A 14,860-nucleotide genomic window follows, 5' to 3' on the forward strand; every position below is an offset into this window, starting at 1 on the left:
GCCTGATTGACGCCCTCAGCATCCTATCCAGGTCGCTACAATACAGTTTAAAAAGGGGTCGGATTTGTAAAATATCCAGAAAGAAAAATAAATCTGCTTACAGTTCTGTTTCATATGGATGTTGAGAGATGTATCCATAGATCTCTTAATGTTGCTCTCAAAGTGCACCAGATTGATACATTTAAAAAAAATAATCTTCCTGGGGAGCATGCCTCTGGACCCCCCCCCCCCCCCCACACACACACACACACACACATACACACACTTAAATCATGTTCAAATGGATAGGAAACTAAATACATTTGCTCACATCTTGTGTCCATGTCTGACGCGAGTCAGGTTAAGATATCTGGATTAAGAGGTTGCTTTTTCTTTGCACAGCATGAAAGAAAGGCGAAATGAATGGGCTGTGGTTTTAGTATTGTTAAGCAGAGGTCAATCATTTGTACAGCCCTCAGAGGATGTTGAAAAAATTGAAATGGCCCTTGAGAGGAAAAAGGTTCCCCACCCCTGATGTATAGAGATGTACTACAGCAAAAGTATTCTCCGTCGGGACTTCCTGCAACAACACCACGCCGTTATCTTGATTCTGATTGGCCAGAAGACATTATCAAAGATGTTCTATTGAGAAGACGATCACTACGTCACAAAAGTTTTCAAAAAAGTTTCTAGTCTTCGGTATTTCCAGACAAGTGGCAACTGAAATCAATCTTACTAACTGCTGTCTGTGCAATTTACTCCGCGCGAGTTGGCGGACTTTAGTTTGCTTACTTTAACATAATTTTTCATGGTGGGGCTAAGCCATTTCTTGGTATGGCTGTAGCCTACCCCAGCCTGTCGTGGATATTTTAAACTCGTCAATACTGTAAAGATGTACAATGAGAGTAATCAATAATAAACTGGTGAAAGCAAGCAAGCTTTCGTTGGTTCTTTATTTGAAGCGCTTCAAAGGTAAATGTCTCACAGAGTACAGAGTAGTCTGCAGGAGTGCACACAAGGTATAAGGTGTGTGTGTGTTTTATAGAGGACTGTTGCTGTACAGGAAGTAAAAGAGATAAGACTTTCCTAAGAAAACTGTTATCTTACAATGCTCTCATAGGGAGGGCCACATCCTCCAGGTACAACCTTGGCGGGAAGCTACAACAGGTTGAGTTGACCAAACAGTTTCTAAGCATAATATCATCATTTGGTTTTACCATATAAAGCAGGCATCCTCAAAGTCCGGACTCCGGTCCGGATCCGGACCGAACCACCACTGTCTCTGGACTCTGAGCAAATTATACTTTTCATATGTATTATCTGTATAATCTGTATTATCTGTATTATCTGCGAGACACAACGCCTGCCACAACGCCTGCCTTATCCGTCTGCCACAACGCAACGAGTCAAAATTATCCGCTATGTCTGCAAACAGCGCTCTGGCGACACACACACACACACACACTGTTCCACTGTGTGTGTGTGTCTGTCAACGCTTTGGTCCAATCACATTCAGCAGCCCGTCAGCGTTTTTTTCCCCCACCAACAGTCTGCGAATCAGAGGCACAGGAGGGAGGGTCTTCGCGGAATGAAAATGCGTGTGTCGTCTCTTTCAACCTGTCTGAGTCAGCGCGGGAGCTTAAAAAATAAATAAAGTCAGAGCGAGAGTTGACAGCGCATCTAGTTGCATTTAGCTAGTAGTTTCAGCTGTAGCCTAGTGTAGCTAGTAAAGCTAGAAAAATGGCATGTTCAAAGATGACCAATAAAAGAAAAGTCGACAGTGAAAACCGGCAATTCAAAGATGAGTGGACTGCAAAATATGCGTTCATCCTCCCTCCAGCGAGCACCAAACCAATGTGCCTAATATGCCAAGAAACGGTAGCTCTTGTGAAGAGTGGCAATTTGAAACGGCACTATGAAACGAAACATAATTATTTTGAGGCGACCTTCCCTCAAAATTCAGCGGTAAGAACCACAAAAATAAATGGGATGAAATCCTCATATCAAGCTGCAAGCAGGATCCTTGTAACATCTATGTCACAAGGAGAAAAGGCAACTGAGTCCTCACTCAGAGTGGCATGGGTGTTGGCTAAACACAAGAAGCCATTCTCTGATGCAGAAATAATTAAAGAATGCATGACTGAAGTGATGGAGACCATGTTTGAAGGCAAACAAAAAGAGGAAATAACAGCTAAAATTAAGCAAATCCCCCTCTCAGATTCCACAGCAACCAGAAGAACGGAAATACTGGCTGGTGATTTGATTAATCAGCTTTGTGATGGAATCAAAAATGCACAGCGCATTTCCTTAGCTGTGGATGAGTCCACTGACACCACTGACAATGCTCAGTTGCTGGTGTTTGTGAGATTTTATGATGAGGCAAAGGGGGAGTTTGTTGAAGATGTGTTGGGCCTGACGAACCTCAGTGGACACACAAGGGGGGAAGACATTTATAAAGCAGTAATGGGAATGCTGAATGAAAGAGGGATAGATCTAAAGAAAGTGGTGTCAATTGCTACTGATGGAGCTCCAGCCATGATGGGGAGAGAGAGAGGACTGGTTCAGCGCCTGAAAGATCACCACCCTGACCTGATCTCATACCACTGCATAATCCACCAGTCTGTCCTTTGTGCAAGTCTTGGAGAAGTGTACTCTGAAATCATGGCAACAGTGATGAGACTCATAAACTTTTTGAGAGCATCATCTTCACTGCAGCATCGCTTGCTGCGAACATTCCTGACAGAGGTCAATGCAACTTTTGATGATTTGCTCCTGCACAACAACATCAGGTGGCTGAGCAAAGGCAAGGTCCTGGAGCGTTTTTGGTCCATTAGGAAAGAGCTGCAAGTGTTTCTGTCAGAGCAAAAGAGTGCAAAAGCAAAACAGTTCATGGAATTCATGCAAAATGAAGAGAAGATGGAAGCTGTTGCATTTTTGGCTGATATAACATCTCATCTCAATGACCTAAATCTCAAGCTACAGGGCAAGAACAACACAGTGTGTGAGCTGATGTCAGCAGTGCGTGCTTTCCAGAGGAAACTGGAGGTTTTCAAAAGTGACCTACAGGTAAGCCTTTTTAATATTTTCTACCACACACATTTCCTGGATTCCAATGAACACCTTTTTGATACTTTATCATACCCTTTTAAGCAGTGCTCCTTATATTTTTCTTATTTATTTTTTCCTACAGGAGGGACTGCTCCACTTCCCCAAACTTTTGGAACAGACCAAAGGAGACAATCGTCCTCAGAATCATGTTGGATTCCTGGAGAAGCTGATTGAAAACTTCAAGACTCGCTTTGATGACTTCAGATTAGGAAAACAAGTCCTACTGTACATTGAAAACCCATTTCTGGTCAGAAATGTCAGAGAGTTCTCTGCAGAAGCACAACAAATCTTCCCATGGGCCAGTGCTGCTTCTCTGCAAAGTGAGTTGATTGACCTCCAGGAAAACCTTGCACTGAAAGAGGCTGACTGTGACACTCCCACCTTCTGGACAAAGATGGTCACTGCAGCTAATTTCCCTCTCCTGCATAAGATGGCACTTCACATTCTCACAATGTTTGGCTCAACCTACAGGTGTGAGTCTGCATTCTCAACAATGAACATGGTGAAGAACAAGTACCGCAGCCGACTCACCAATGAACACTTGCATCAGTGTGTCCGCCTGGCCATCACGCCTTTTGTGCCAAAGTTCAAAGTCTTGGCAACAGACCAAAGGTGCCACTTCTCTCATTAAGCAACAGTGTTTGACACAATGTACAATAGTTCTGGACTTATTTCGACTTTGATTCCTGGGATGGTTTGATTCACTTCGAGACTGTTTTTGCAATCTCGTGTTAAGAATCTTGTTACAATTGTTTAAAAGTTTGAATGACCGTATTAAACGGACCTTTGTCTTATTGAACATTTTCTTTGTGGACCTTTAAGATTTGTATTTGAGTACCCCTGATATAAAGTAATATAAGAAATTGCCACTACATTCCCCCCCTTTTGATCATATTTGATCAATCAAGAAAATAAAACAAATGACAGGACAGACTGATATAACACATCAATGAATACACTCCATCGCTGGTTTAAGTAAACACATCATAAACATATCATGGAAAGTGGCTGTTTTTGTGGAGGACAGACTCCGTATGTGGAAAGCAAAATACTGAAACGAGGGAATGGCAATTTTACACACAATTTTACAGTTTGGTGTCCGACTCTTCAGTGTCGGAATCAGTGGGGGCCGATTCTGGGTTGGTCGTAACATTGTCAGTGGTTTGAAGGAAAGCGGTGTATTGTACAAATGCAGAGGAGATCATACTTTCAAGGTGGGCGTTAGCTAATTCTTGTCCGAGGGGCTCAATCTTCAATCACTCGCCAGTGATCAGGCACAAAGTTTATGTTGGTGTCGTCGTCTGCTTCGTGGATGTGTCTAGTCTGACTGAGCCCATGCCTTCATGACCATGTCAATTAAACCCCACACCATGACGGCACAGACGAGGAACCAGAGGCATATGAAAAAGCACAGCTGGCCGTCGCCCATGAGTCTTGTGTGTGGTACTAGGGTGTATGTGCTGCGTGTGTGGTGCTGGTGGTGACTTGGCACGTCACTTGTCATCGTCTGTTTCTATTGGACCCGCTAGACTGGGGCGGAGATGCAGTGGCTGGCGTGGACCCACGTGGCTCTATCGGCGACCTTGACCTCTATCTGGGTGAAGAGAAGCACCTGGTAGGGACCTTGCCAACGGCTGGATCTCCAGCTCTTTCTCCGGAAGTCCTTGACCAGCACGAAGTCGCCTGGTTGGATACGGTGGAGTGGACCAGTAGCAGGGGTAGGTAGAGCTGCCGCTACCTGGCGTCTGATATCTGCTAAATTGGATGAAAGGTTAACACAATATGACAACATAGCATCCTCACACAAAGTTGTGGAGGGGAGAGGACATCCTGGCGCCTTGATCCCAATCTGTGGAGGAGCTGCAAGAAGGATCTCAAAAGGGCTGAGTTGACTCCGTGTTTGTTTCCGCATTCTCATGTACATCAGCACAATGGGCAGGGCTTGTTTCCAGGATAAACCTGTGTTTGTGCAGCATTTTGCTAGCTTGTTTTTGATTGTACCGTTCTCTCTTTCCACCGCTTTCTCTTTTCCTGTAACCTTTACCGGTCTACCAGAATTTTGCGTAATACAAATTAAGCATGCTTCACAGTGCTTTTGAGCTGTTACTGTGAATCCCCTTGTGAACCAATGCTGATTGATAGCCTCTAACATCACCCCTTTTGACACATGATCCAACCTATGTGTCAATTTAGCAAAATGTGAGAAAAAATGCCTCAGGAGACATGGATTGGAATTTGGACCAACCCAGATGCTGGAGCTGGGGTCAAAGGTAGCACCAGCAGTTTTCCACTGTGCTTTTTCTGTTGGTGGAGCTAACTGCTGTATGGCAGTTAGTGACGACATATTGTCAGTGATGGAGGAAACAGGGATGTTAACAAACGAGTGTGCGTGTGGTGCGAGAGGAATCAGAGTGGCTGCCTTTGCAGCTGAGTCAGCAGCAGCATTTCCTAATGAAACGGGGTCGGTGTTGCTGGTGTGTGCAGCACATTTACATACTGCAACCTCAGACGGGAGCAGAATGGCGTCCAATAAGCCTGCAACTAGGACATGGTGTAGATATTTACAGATTTGCCTTTTGCAAAAGTGCAGGCCTCAGTGAGTGCTACGTGCTCTGCTGCTTGTGCTGAGAGGTGGCATGGGAGTGGTCCGGAACAGAGGATAGCAGAATCTGAAACAACAGAGAAACCCACCCGATTAGTGCCCACAAGGTCGCGAGAGGCGGACCCATCAACATACAAAATGAGGTCAGGGTTGGTCAGGGGTACATCTTTTAAGTCAGGTCTGGGAGTACATCGATAAGAAGCTCGGCAACACAGTCGTGTTCGCCACCGTCTTCTGGGAGAGGCATAAGAGATGCTGGGTTCAGAGTCGTACAGCGTTTGACTTCAACATTAGGCATGTCTAACAGGCATGTGTGATACCTAAGATAACGTGCAGCAGAGAGGTGTGATGTTCTCTGTTCACAGAAGATGAGAAAAACCAGCATGTGGAACCAACAGTGTTAAAGGTGCATAACCTACAATGTCACGTGAGGAGTTGAGAGCTTTTTCAGCTGCAGCAACTGCACAGAGACATTTTGGCAGGCCTGCAGCTACAGGGTCTAGCTTGGAGGAAAAATAGGCAACAGACCTCTGTTTTCCCCCATGATCTTGAAGGAGAACTGAGGTCATACACCCATCACGTTCATCCACTGCCTGTGTAAAAGGCTTGGTAGGATCAGGTAGACCTAGCGTCGGCGGGGATTGGAGAGCCAGCTTCATGTTAATGAAGGCTTCGTCGGCTTCCGGCGTCCATACAAGGCGATCTGCAGGTTTCAAACCGGTGACATGCGTGATTGTGCAGAATGGCTGTTCGAGCGGAGAATAGTTAGGAATAAATGACCTGCAGTATGAACACATACCCAAAAATGACATCTGTCGCTTAGTGACAGGTTTTGGCAGAGCAGCCAATGATGCAAAACGCTTATCTGAAAGCGTTTTTCCCTCTCCTGAATGATGTGACCCAGAAATGTAACTGTCTTTTGCACATATTGAAGTTTAGACAAACTGGCCTTGTGGCCCTCGGCTGCGAAGTGTTTTAACAAGGAGATGGTATCAGCTTCACACTGTTCTGCTGTGGGTGCGCAAATCATGAGGTCATCAACATATTGTATGAGAGCGGTGCCTTTAGAAACTTGGAGAGAGACCAAACTTGTACACAATGCTTGGTTGTACACAGTAGGAGATTCGCAGTAGCCTTGACACAAACGTGTGAATGTGTAAGGTTTACCCTCATACTCAAATGCAAACCAAAATTGACTGTCTTTGTGTACAGGGACACTGAAAAATGCATTTGAGAGATCTATGACAGTGAAAAATGCTGCAGAGGCTGGAACTTGGGAAAGAATCAGATAAGGATTTGGAAACGAGCGGTGCGCGTGCATGTACAAACTTAATTTACAGCTCGTAAATCCTCCACAAATCTCCATTCGTCAGGGGGTTTGTCACGGATCTTTTTAACCGGAAAAACAGGAGTGCGTACCGGGGAGTCGTTACACGGAACAATGGCCCCTTGTTTAAGCAGAGAGGTAAAAAGTGGACGAATGCCATCAACAGCTTCACGTTTCAATGGGTACTGGGGTTGATTTGGGCGGAACGTGGATTTAGGAGTGATAACTACAGGCTCAGCAGAGCGGATCAAACCTACATCATATTTGTGAGCTGCCCAGAATGAGTGTGGCACATCTGAAAGCGCGGCAGGAAGCTCAGAAATATGAGAATTACCCGTAAAGGTGGGAAAAGTGGCATCACCAACGTCATCATCCTCAACCAACAGCAATGTGCGCAGAATGCCTACGTTCGTGCAAATTTTCATTTTTTACACGTCATGTGACATAGAGTACATGACATATTCTGTGTGTGTAGGTGCCCAATTAGTGGCTGACTCCCAATCTTTAACGAATGGACCCAAATCCCTCCATCTATCAGTGGTGCCCCTTGCTAGTGAAATGTGTGGGACCGCCCCTGGGATTTGATACAGCTTGTTTTGTGTGGGTGTGAGTGTAACAGAAATAGAGCTGCGCAGCAAACTCCAATACATAGTTTTAAGCATGAGTTCATCATTTACACATTCTAACAGAAAACTCTCATCAACAACGTTAGCAATACAATGCAAATGAGGAGCTTCCATGAACACAGCAGGTGGAAAGACACGCTGATGAGTCAAACGCAGCAATTCCTGAGAATAAGGATATGTCAGCAGCCATTGATACACATTCAACAGATCTCCATCACCAAATGAGAGTTTTTGAACCATCGTCGGAGATGGCCGTCGGACTTTGAGACCCTCATTTGTGGAAATGAGGTCCAAGCCGAACCGGAGAACCAGATCACTGCCCAGTAAATGTATTGGGCAGACAGATGATAGAAGAAAACTGTGTTTGACTGATGTGGGAAATGGATGACTGGCATCAACATTATCTCCACACTGAAGTGGTACAGAACACTTCTCCTTTACAGTTACCCCAGCAGCTCCTATTGAGTGGATAAATCTACCACTGAATTTGCAATTAGGCAAATCTACCATTTTTACCAAAGAATGTGCAGCCCCAGAATCAACCAAAAATGTAACATCAACACCCGTTGATAGCTAAAATTAGTGTGGGACATTTCTTAAATGCTGTTTCAGTGTCATATTTCAAATATGTACCCTCTTTAACCACAGACATGTCTTCTACATTTTTCCAATTTCTCAATAGCCTGCATGATGTGTGTGTTTGTCACTTCCCTGTTCAGATGCTGCAGGCTGAATTTCCTTCTCGCTCAATTGGGCCCCTTCCTCTGGCTGGGGCTTGTAGTGGCGGGGGAGGTGGTTGAGGTGGGCCAGCCGGATTGCCAGGGTTGTATGCCGGGGGAGGGAAAGGATACCCAGAGTCGAGGAGAGGGTCATTCAGGCCTGCAATGGAAAGATACAGAGATGTCTGGGGTTTACATGGTTTTGGAAATTCTTTATTTTCCTTCTTTTCTTCACATTCATCTTCAACCTTAATATTTTTCTTTGACACTGAGGCTACTGCCTCCTTTTGCGACATTCTGCTTCATCCTCCCAATATTTCAAACACTTTCTGTGACTTTCTATTTTATCGAACTCTTTTACTTCAACTTTATTTTTCTTCCTCATACCATCCTCATGAACTTGTAATTTTTCCTTTAGGTATTTAATTTGTACTTTTTACTCAAAGAACCTCCCTTTGGAAATCCGAACATTTCCGTCCAAATTTTTCCAACTCTGATAAGCTGTCTTCACCATATTTTGCTTGCATTACATCTACAATTGGGCCCTCAGGAGGTTGGCCTGCCCCTCTACTCTGCTTTGTCCCCATGGAGAAAGTCTTTAAGTGTTACCAAAACACTATTTTTCACCCGTCGGTGATGTGATATTTGTTCCCCAGTACAAATCACACAAAAACTGATCGTAAAACCTTTTACGATGGATATACCAAATATCCTACTTTTGAGCAGCCCGCCTTATAAATGTCATGGAGGTTAATTACGTTTTACTTTTAAACAATTAGAAATTGTACATCTCACCGAGCATTGAAGGCCTTTTGAGTTTGTTGGATCTCGTGAAGTCAATCGGTTTCACCCCGACGCTGGTCCTCTCGTCCCGTACGTTTTCTGTCGAGGTAGAGGAGAATCCGAGGATCCCGGAGCGACCACCAACGTCCGTAGGTGTCCACGATGGAGCTTTCAGAGATCCCACTTCTGACACCAAATTGTCGTGGATATTTTAAACTCGTCAATACTGTAAAGATGTACAATGAGAGTAATCAATAATAAACTGGTGAAAGCAAGCAGCGTTGTCTTTCGTTGGTTCTTTATTTGAAGCGCTTCAAAGGTACATGTCTCACAGAGTACAGAGTAGTCTGCAGGAGTGTACGCAAGGTATAAGGTGTGTGTGTGTGTTTTATAGAGGACTGTTGCTGTACAGGAAGTAAAAGAGATAAGACTTTCCTTAGAAAACTGTTATCTTATAATGCTCTCATAGGGAGGGCCGCATCCTCCAGGTACAACCTTGGCGGGAAGCTACCATGTGGTACAACTGGGGTGGACAGTCAGACCTGGATAAGAGGGAACTTGCACTGGAGATGCAGAATGCAGCGGCTCGTCTGGTCTTCAACCTTCCAAAATGTTCCCACACCACGCCGCTCCTCCGCTCACTTCACTGGCTTCCAGTAATTGCTAGAATCCACTTCAAAACAATGGTTGCATACCATGCTGAGAATAGATCTGGCCCTTCCTACATCCAGGACATGGTTAAACTGTACACCCCAGCAAGTGCACTTCGCTCTGCATCAGCCAAACGACTCGCTGCACCCTCGCTGCGAGGGGGACCTAAGTTCCCACCAGCAAAAACACGTGGGTTTGCTATCCTGGCTCCAAAAAGGTGGAATGAGCTCCCCATTGAAATCAGGACAGCAGAAAGCTTACACATCTTCCGGCGCAGACTGAAAACTCATCTCTTTCGACTCCACTTCGAGCGATAGAATTACTAACAAAGAACTGCTAACAGAGCACTTATATACTAATAAAGGACTGGCTTATCTATAGCCTGTTGAGTAGCACTTGAAATGTTTGGCTCTATGAAACCCGATGTACTTACAGACGTAGCGATTCATTTCAGACAGTTTGAAACGCGAGGGCCGTGATTGGTACGTGATCTGCCCTTGCTCAAGGGAAAACCTCCAGCTTGACTTGAGACCGCCCCCGTGATAGATAAATGTAATTATAATGAAGCCAGCTGCAATGGATCATTGATCCACCAGGGGGTGCAGTGGGGTTCCACACTGGAGCTCATGTGAAATAAAGTCAGATACAGTACGCTGGATGTACAGCGGAACTTTGTTAAGATCCATATGTCACGGATATCCCACTCTGTGCTAAATAAGAGACATGTAATCATTTACAAAACATCACCATGTTGTTTAGTCAAAAAAAACGAACGGGAGGAAATGCAGCCCGGCTCTCGATTTTTAATCCTAATTTATTCATCATCTTCACCACGATCATTTATGTTTATGTTCGCCGAATTGACATGAAATCACTGACACATATGAATATACTGTATTCAACTTCATTAAAACGTTATTAACGTGCCTAAACTCAGTAATTCACTAATAATATTTATATTTTAATGGAGCCTCGTCGGCAGATCAGGATCCCAAAGCGTAGTGGAGGGATCCTGATCTGCATGACAGGTGTTATTTTCCCCATAAGGAACAAGTCGCTGCAAATTATCCCGCTTATTACATGGCCACATTCTCAACAAAGTAACGACATGACTCCCAATATTAATTTAAATGCTTTTATGGATTTAGAAAATGTTTTTATTGATTTAAAAAATAGTTGTATTGATTTAAATTGAAATGCATCCGCTAAGAAAGATAGTCCGTTGTTACCGTTTTTTAAACAGTCTGAATGAAACGGTAGCTCTCTCCCCCCTCCCCCCTGATCTTTCTTATCCAGCAGCTAAATTAACTGTAGGTTACTCTGAGTGACCATAGACTGTATGTGACAAGCTTACAGTTAGTGACGTAACAACACCATAAAAGCTGGTTGGTTGAAATCAATACGGGAGGGAAAAATAACTAGAATAATTGTGATTTATTTATTGTGGCTTTTATGTTTTTAGGTATAAAATGTTATGTAATTCAGGCTTATAGTTCACCCTTCTCTAAAAGCCTTCAACAATGACAATATTTATAGTAATTTAATAAATCCTTCCAACACACATTGTAAAAAAATAGCCTACTGTAAGTTAAGAAATCATTCCAATATGTACATCTTCTGATGTAACAACAATAACATTATAAATAGTAACATAGCTGAACATGGTATTGCACATTTAGCTTTGAGTGTTACGGACCTGAGATGTTTTTATTACATGAATTAAGGTGACTGAGGCTTTTTAACATTAGACAGAGCACAACTGAAACATAACATCTGAAACGATGTAACAACATAATACACTTTTTGGGGATGCGGCTTGGGATGTGAGGAGTAAGGGACACGGCTTAGAACGGGCGTGTCGCCTGGCAGGACAGGAGAGTGTGTGCACCAGTCTGCCTTCATCTATGAATTCATGTCCGTGACACTCACTGCTGCCCACAGCTGTTTTATAGAAGGAAAACCTCCTTCACTTCATGAAAGTGTTTTAACCACACACACACACACACACACACACACACACACACACACACACACACACACACACACACACACACACACACACACACAATTGACATGAAATCACTGACAAATATGAATATACTGTATTCAACTTCATTAAAACGTTATTAACGTGCCTAAACTCAGTAATTCACTAAATATATTTATATTTCAATGGAGCCTCGTCGGCAGATCAGGATCCCAACGCGTAGCGGAGGGATCTTGATCTGCATGACGGGTGTTATTTTCCCCATAAGGAACAAGTCGCTGCAAATTATCCCGCTTATTACATGGCGACATTCTCAACAAAGTAATGACATGGCTCCCAATATTAATTGAAATGCTTTTATGGATTTAGAAAATGTTTTTATTGATTTAAAAAATAGTTGTATGTATTGATTTAAATTGACATGCATCCGCTAAGAAAAATAGTCCGTTGTTACCGTTTTTTAAACAGTCTGAATGAAATGGCAGCTCTCAGCTGTGTATTTACACAACTAATGGCCCATGAACCACAGCTCTCTCCCTCCCTCCCCCCCTGATCTTACTTCTCCAGCAGCTAAATTGACTGTAGGTTACTCTGAGTGACAAGCTTACAATTAGACACAACACTGTCATTGCAAGTGACCCTCAGTTAGTTGACTTTTATGTTCAACTGCTACATTTGTTACTGATAAAAAAGGGCTTCTACTGTACCTAATTACCTTAACACTAGAACCGCCAGAGGTTTTTGTATAAGCCTACCTAAACCCGTCAAATCCCGCTATTAGAATACCATTTTTAACAACATAGGGTGCTACATAACACACTTTCAGGAAAAGTCACGGACTGGGAGACTTTAATATTTTATTGAAAAAAAGTTACATTGCACACACACAACACACATCACACAAATTGACCTGATTGGCGGTTCTAGTGTTAAATAAACTCACTAATTAATGAAACCAGTTCAATACGCATTATTCTTATTCTTATCATTCTTTATGAGCGCAGAAATAGTCAAATCAGATCTGTTTTTTAAATGAAATCTGACGGCAGGCAGTTAGCTCTGATCACCTATGATAAAGGCGCCACACCTAATCGCTGGCCATTCAGCCACAGAGCTCCCTCTATACAAATCAAACTGTAGACGGTGTGAAAGCACCTATTGTTTTAAATAATGGTCGGAATGTGACCTGTGAGCCTTCTGAATTACCGTGGGACAGCACATTCTAAACTAAAATGTTCAATCAATAAAGTAACATCTTATCTTATCTTAATAATATCTTCATATTAATAATAAATCATACAGTATGTGTCTGAAAGGGAGCAGGAGGAAGCAAACACAAATATATACCAAAAATATACAGCATATTAAAGCAAACGATTGTAAAGGTAAAAGTATGAGCATAACACATAAAGAAGTGTCATGTAAACATTTACATTATTATGATTTTTTTAATATATAAAGACTATATATTATTGAATTACAAGATGACATATACTTTAGTTGATCTAAAATATTGATGTGTTCAAATGCTCTTCAAAACACAACTCAAAGTCCATGAAACTTGCCTTTCTGTATTTGTGAATGAAGCGCCATCTCCTGGTTAAAACCTGAAATTGAAAATCTGGCAACGCCCTCTTGGAAAATAGTGGGAGGGCATAACATTCCTCTATACTGGTTTTAGGCAGGTCGTAGGCAGGAAGCTGTAAGCTGGAGTCTGAAATTAGGTGCTACATCTGTATATGATTCTGTTTTCTTCAAGGTTGTATCTTCCTGGTCGAATGTACTTATTGTAAGTCGCTTTGGATAAAAGTGTCAGCTAAATGCAATGTAATGTAATGTAATTTCCCATCTTTGCCAAAAGCCAACATGACCACCCTGGAACTTCTGACTTTCCTACAGGAGAAGAAAATGAACGAAGGGTATCCAAATATGTGGGTGGCCCTCAGGATCGCTGTCACTATTCCAGTGACAGTTGCTGCTGGGGAGAGGAGCTTCTCCAAATTGAAGCTCATTAAAACATACCTGAGGTCATCAATGGCTCAAGAACGCCACAATGGATTAGCTTTAATAAGCATCCATCGCAAGGTTTCGGGGGAAATATAATTTGACGACACAAGAAATGAATTTGCCGTTGGCTATTTTTTTTGTCCACGTCTTCACTTTATTTTCTTAAAGTTTTAAGAGAAGCTACTTTTGTTTGATGAGTGATTTTCATTTAATAACTACAATAATAAAATAAAAATAAAATATGTTACATTTATTTGTTATTGGCTGTGGGTTATTTGCAGAGATGGGGTCGATACTAAAAAAAAATATTACATATTACATATTACTTTAAAAAAAGTAATATATTACAATACTTTGTTACTCTCTACATAAAGTAACTCGTTACTTTACTCGCCGAGCACGTACGAACTGCGCATGCGTGAGCGGCAATAACTCTCCTTACCAGCAGGCGGCAGTAGTGTGTATTTGTCGTTCAAAACAGGCAACAACCGGAAGACAGAGAAGAAGAATAGACTACGTGATAACAACAAATAGCGTGTGCGTTAGCTTCACCTTAGCATGTGTTCTTTGCAGGTGTTTGTTGAGGTTTGACGTGGTGTTTACAGCAGTGGATAACAGCTTCTGGCCTGGACACAGTTTGCACCTCACCGTCACATTCCTGTCTATTCTTCGGACGAACTCAAAATAATGGGCATACCTCCACCCCTCGAAAGTTATCGCTGACTCAGCCATGTTTATGCAGCACTGCACGTGGAGATGTGGACCGTGATGTGGACGCGCAGATTACGTACATATAAACCTGCGGCGGAAACCCCTCTTGTCTGTCAGTGTGATTATGACTGATTTTTAGTAAGTAACCAAGTAACGCGTGTCGGGGCAATGTTAGTAACTGTAGTGTAATTACTCAATTATAAAAGTAGCGCGTTACAGTCTAGTCTCTAGTAATTCTGCTCAAAGTGCACCAGATTGAAGCATTTTACTTTAGAATGTTAAAAAAAATCTTTCCGGGGGGGGGGGGGGCATATCCCCGGTCCCCCCTAGAGGATGTGTTAAAACATTGAAACATGTTCA

General features: G+C 42.8%; 2 protein-coding genes and 1 long non-coding RNA gene across 6 annotated transcripts in view; 1 reads left to right on the top strand and 2 right to left on the bottom strand.

Annotated features, from left to right (window-relative positions):
* Positions 1–14,860, bottom strand: part of LOC307039311 (uncharacterized protein) — a 794,762-nt gene that overhangs the window by 512,326 nt on the left and 267,576 nt on the right. The gene's annotated exons all lie outside the window — the stretch shown is intronic.
* LOC307041422 (SCAN domain-containing protein 3-like) lies at positions 1,182–3,886 on the top strand. The gene is made up of 2 exons (XM_079684824.1): positions 1,182–3,045; positions 3,170–3,886. Exons 1-2 carry the CDS (start codon positions 1,720–1,722, stop codon positions 3,716–3,718), a joined length of 1,875 nt encoding a protein of 624 aa, XP_079540950.1. The 5' UTR covers positions 1,182–1,719; the 3' UTR covers positions 3,719–3,886.
* Positions 3,678–7,701, bottom strand: LOC307041423. The gene is made up of 2 exons (XR_013808764.1): positions 5,653–7,701; positions 3,678–4,842 (listed from the first exon to the last, which is right to left on the bottom strand). It is a non-coding gene; the product is annotated as an uncharacterized lncRNA (long non-coding RNA).

Source organism: Notothenia rossii (assembly GCF_949606895.1).
Source record: "Notothenia rossii genome assembly, chromosome: 5".
In the NCBI taxonomy this organism is placed as follows: Eukaryota; Metazoa; Chordata; class Actinopteri; order Perciformes; family Nototheniidae; genus Notothenia; species Notothenia rossii.

Bases quoted from the DNA above. Each gene is read 5' to 3' on its own strand.
- LOC307041422 (XM_079684824.1), top strand. From the start codon at position 1,720: ATGGCATGTTCAAAGATGACCAATAAAAGAAAAGTCGACAGTGAAAAC. The intron at 3,046-3,169 runs GTAAGCCTTTTT...TTTTTCCTACAG, and splicing joins TTTTCAAAAGTGACCTACAG to GAGGGACTGCTCCACTTCCC.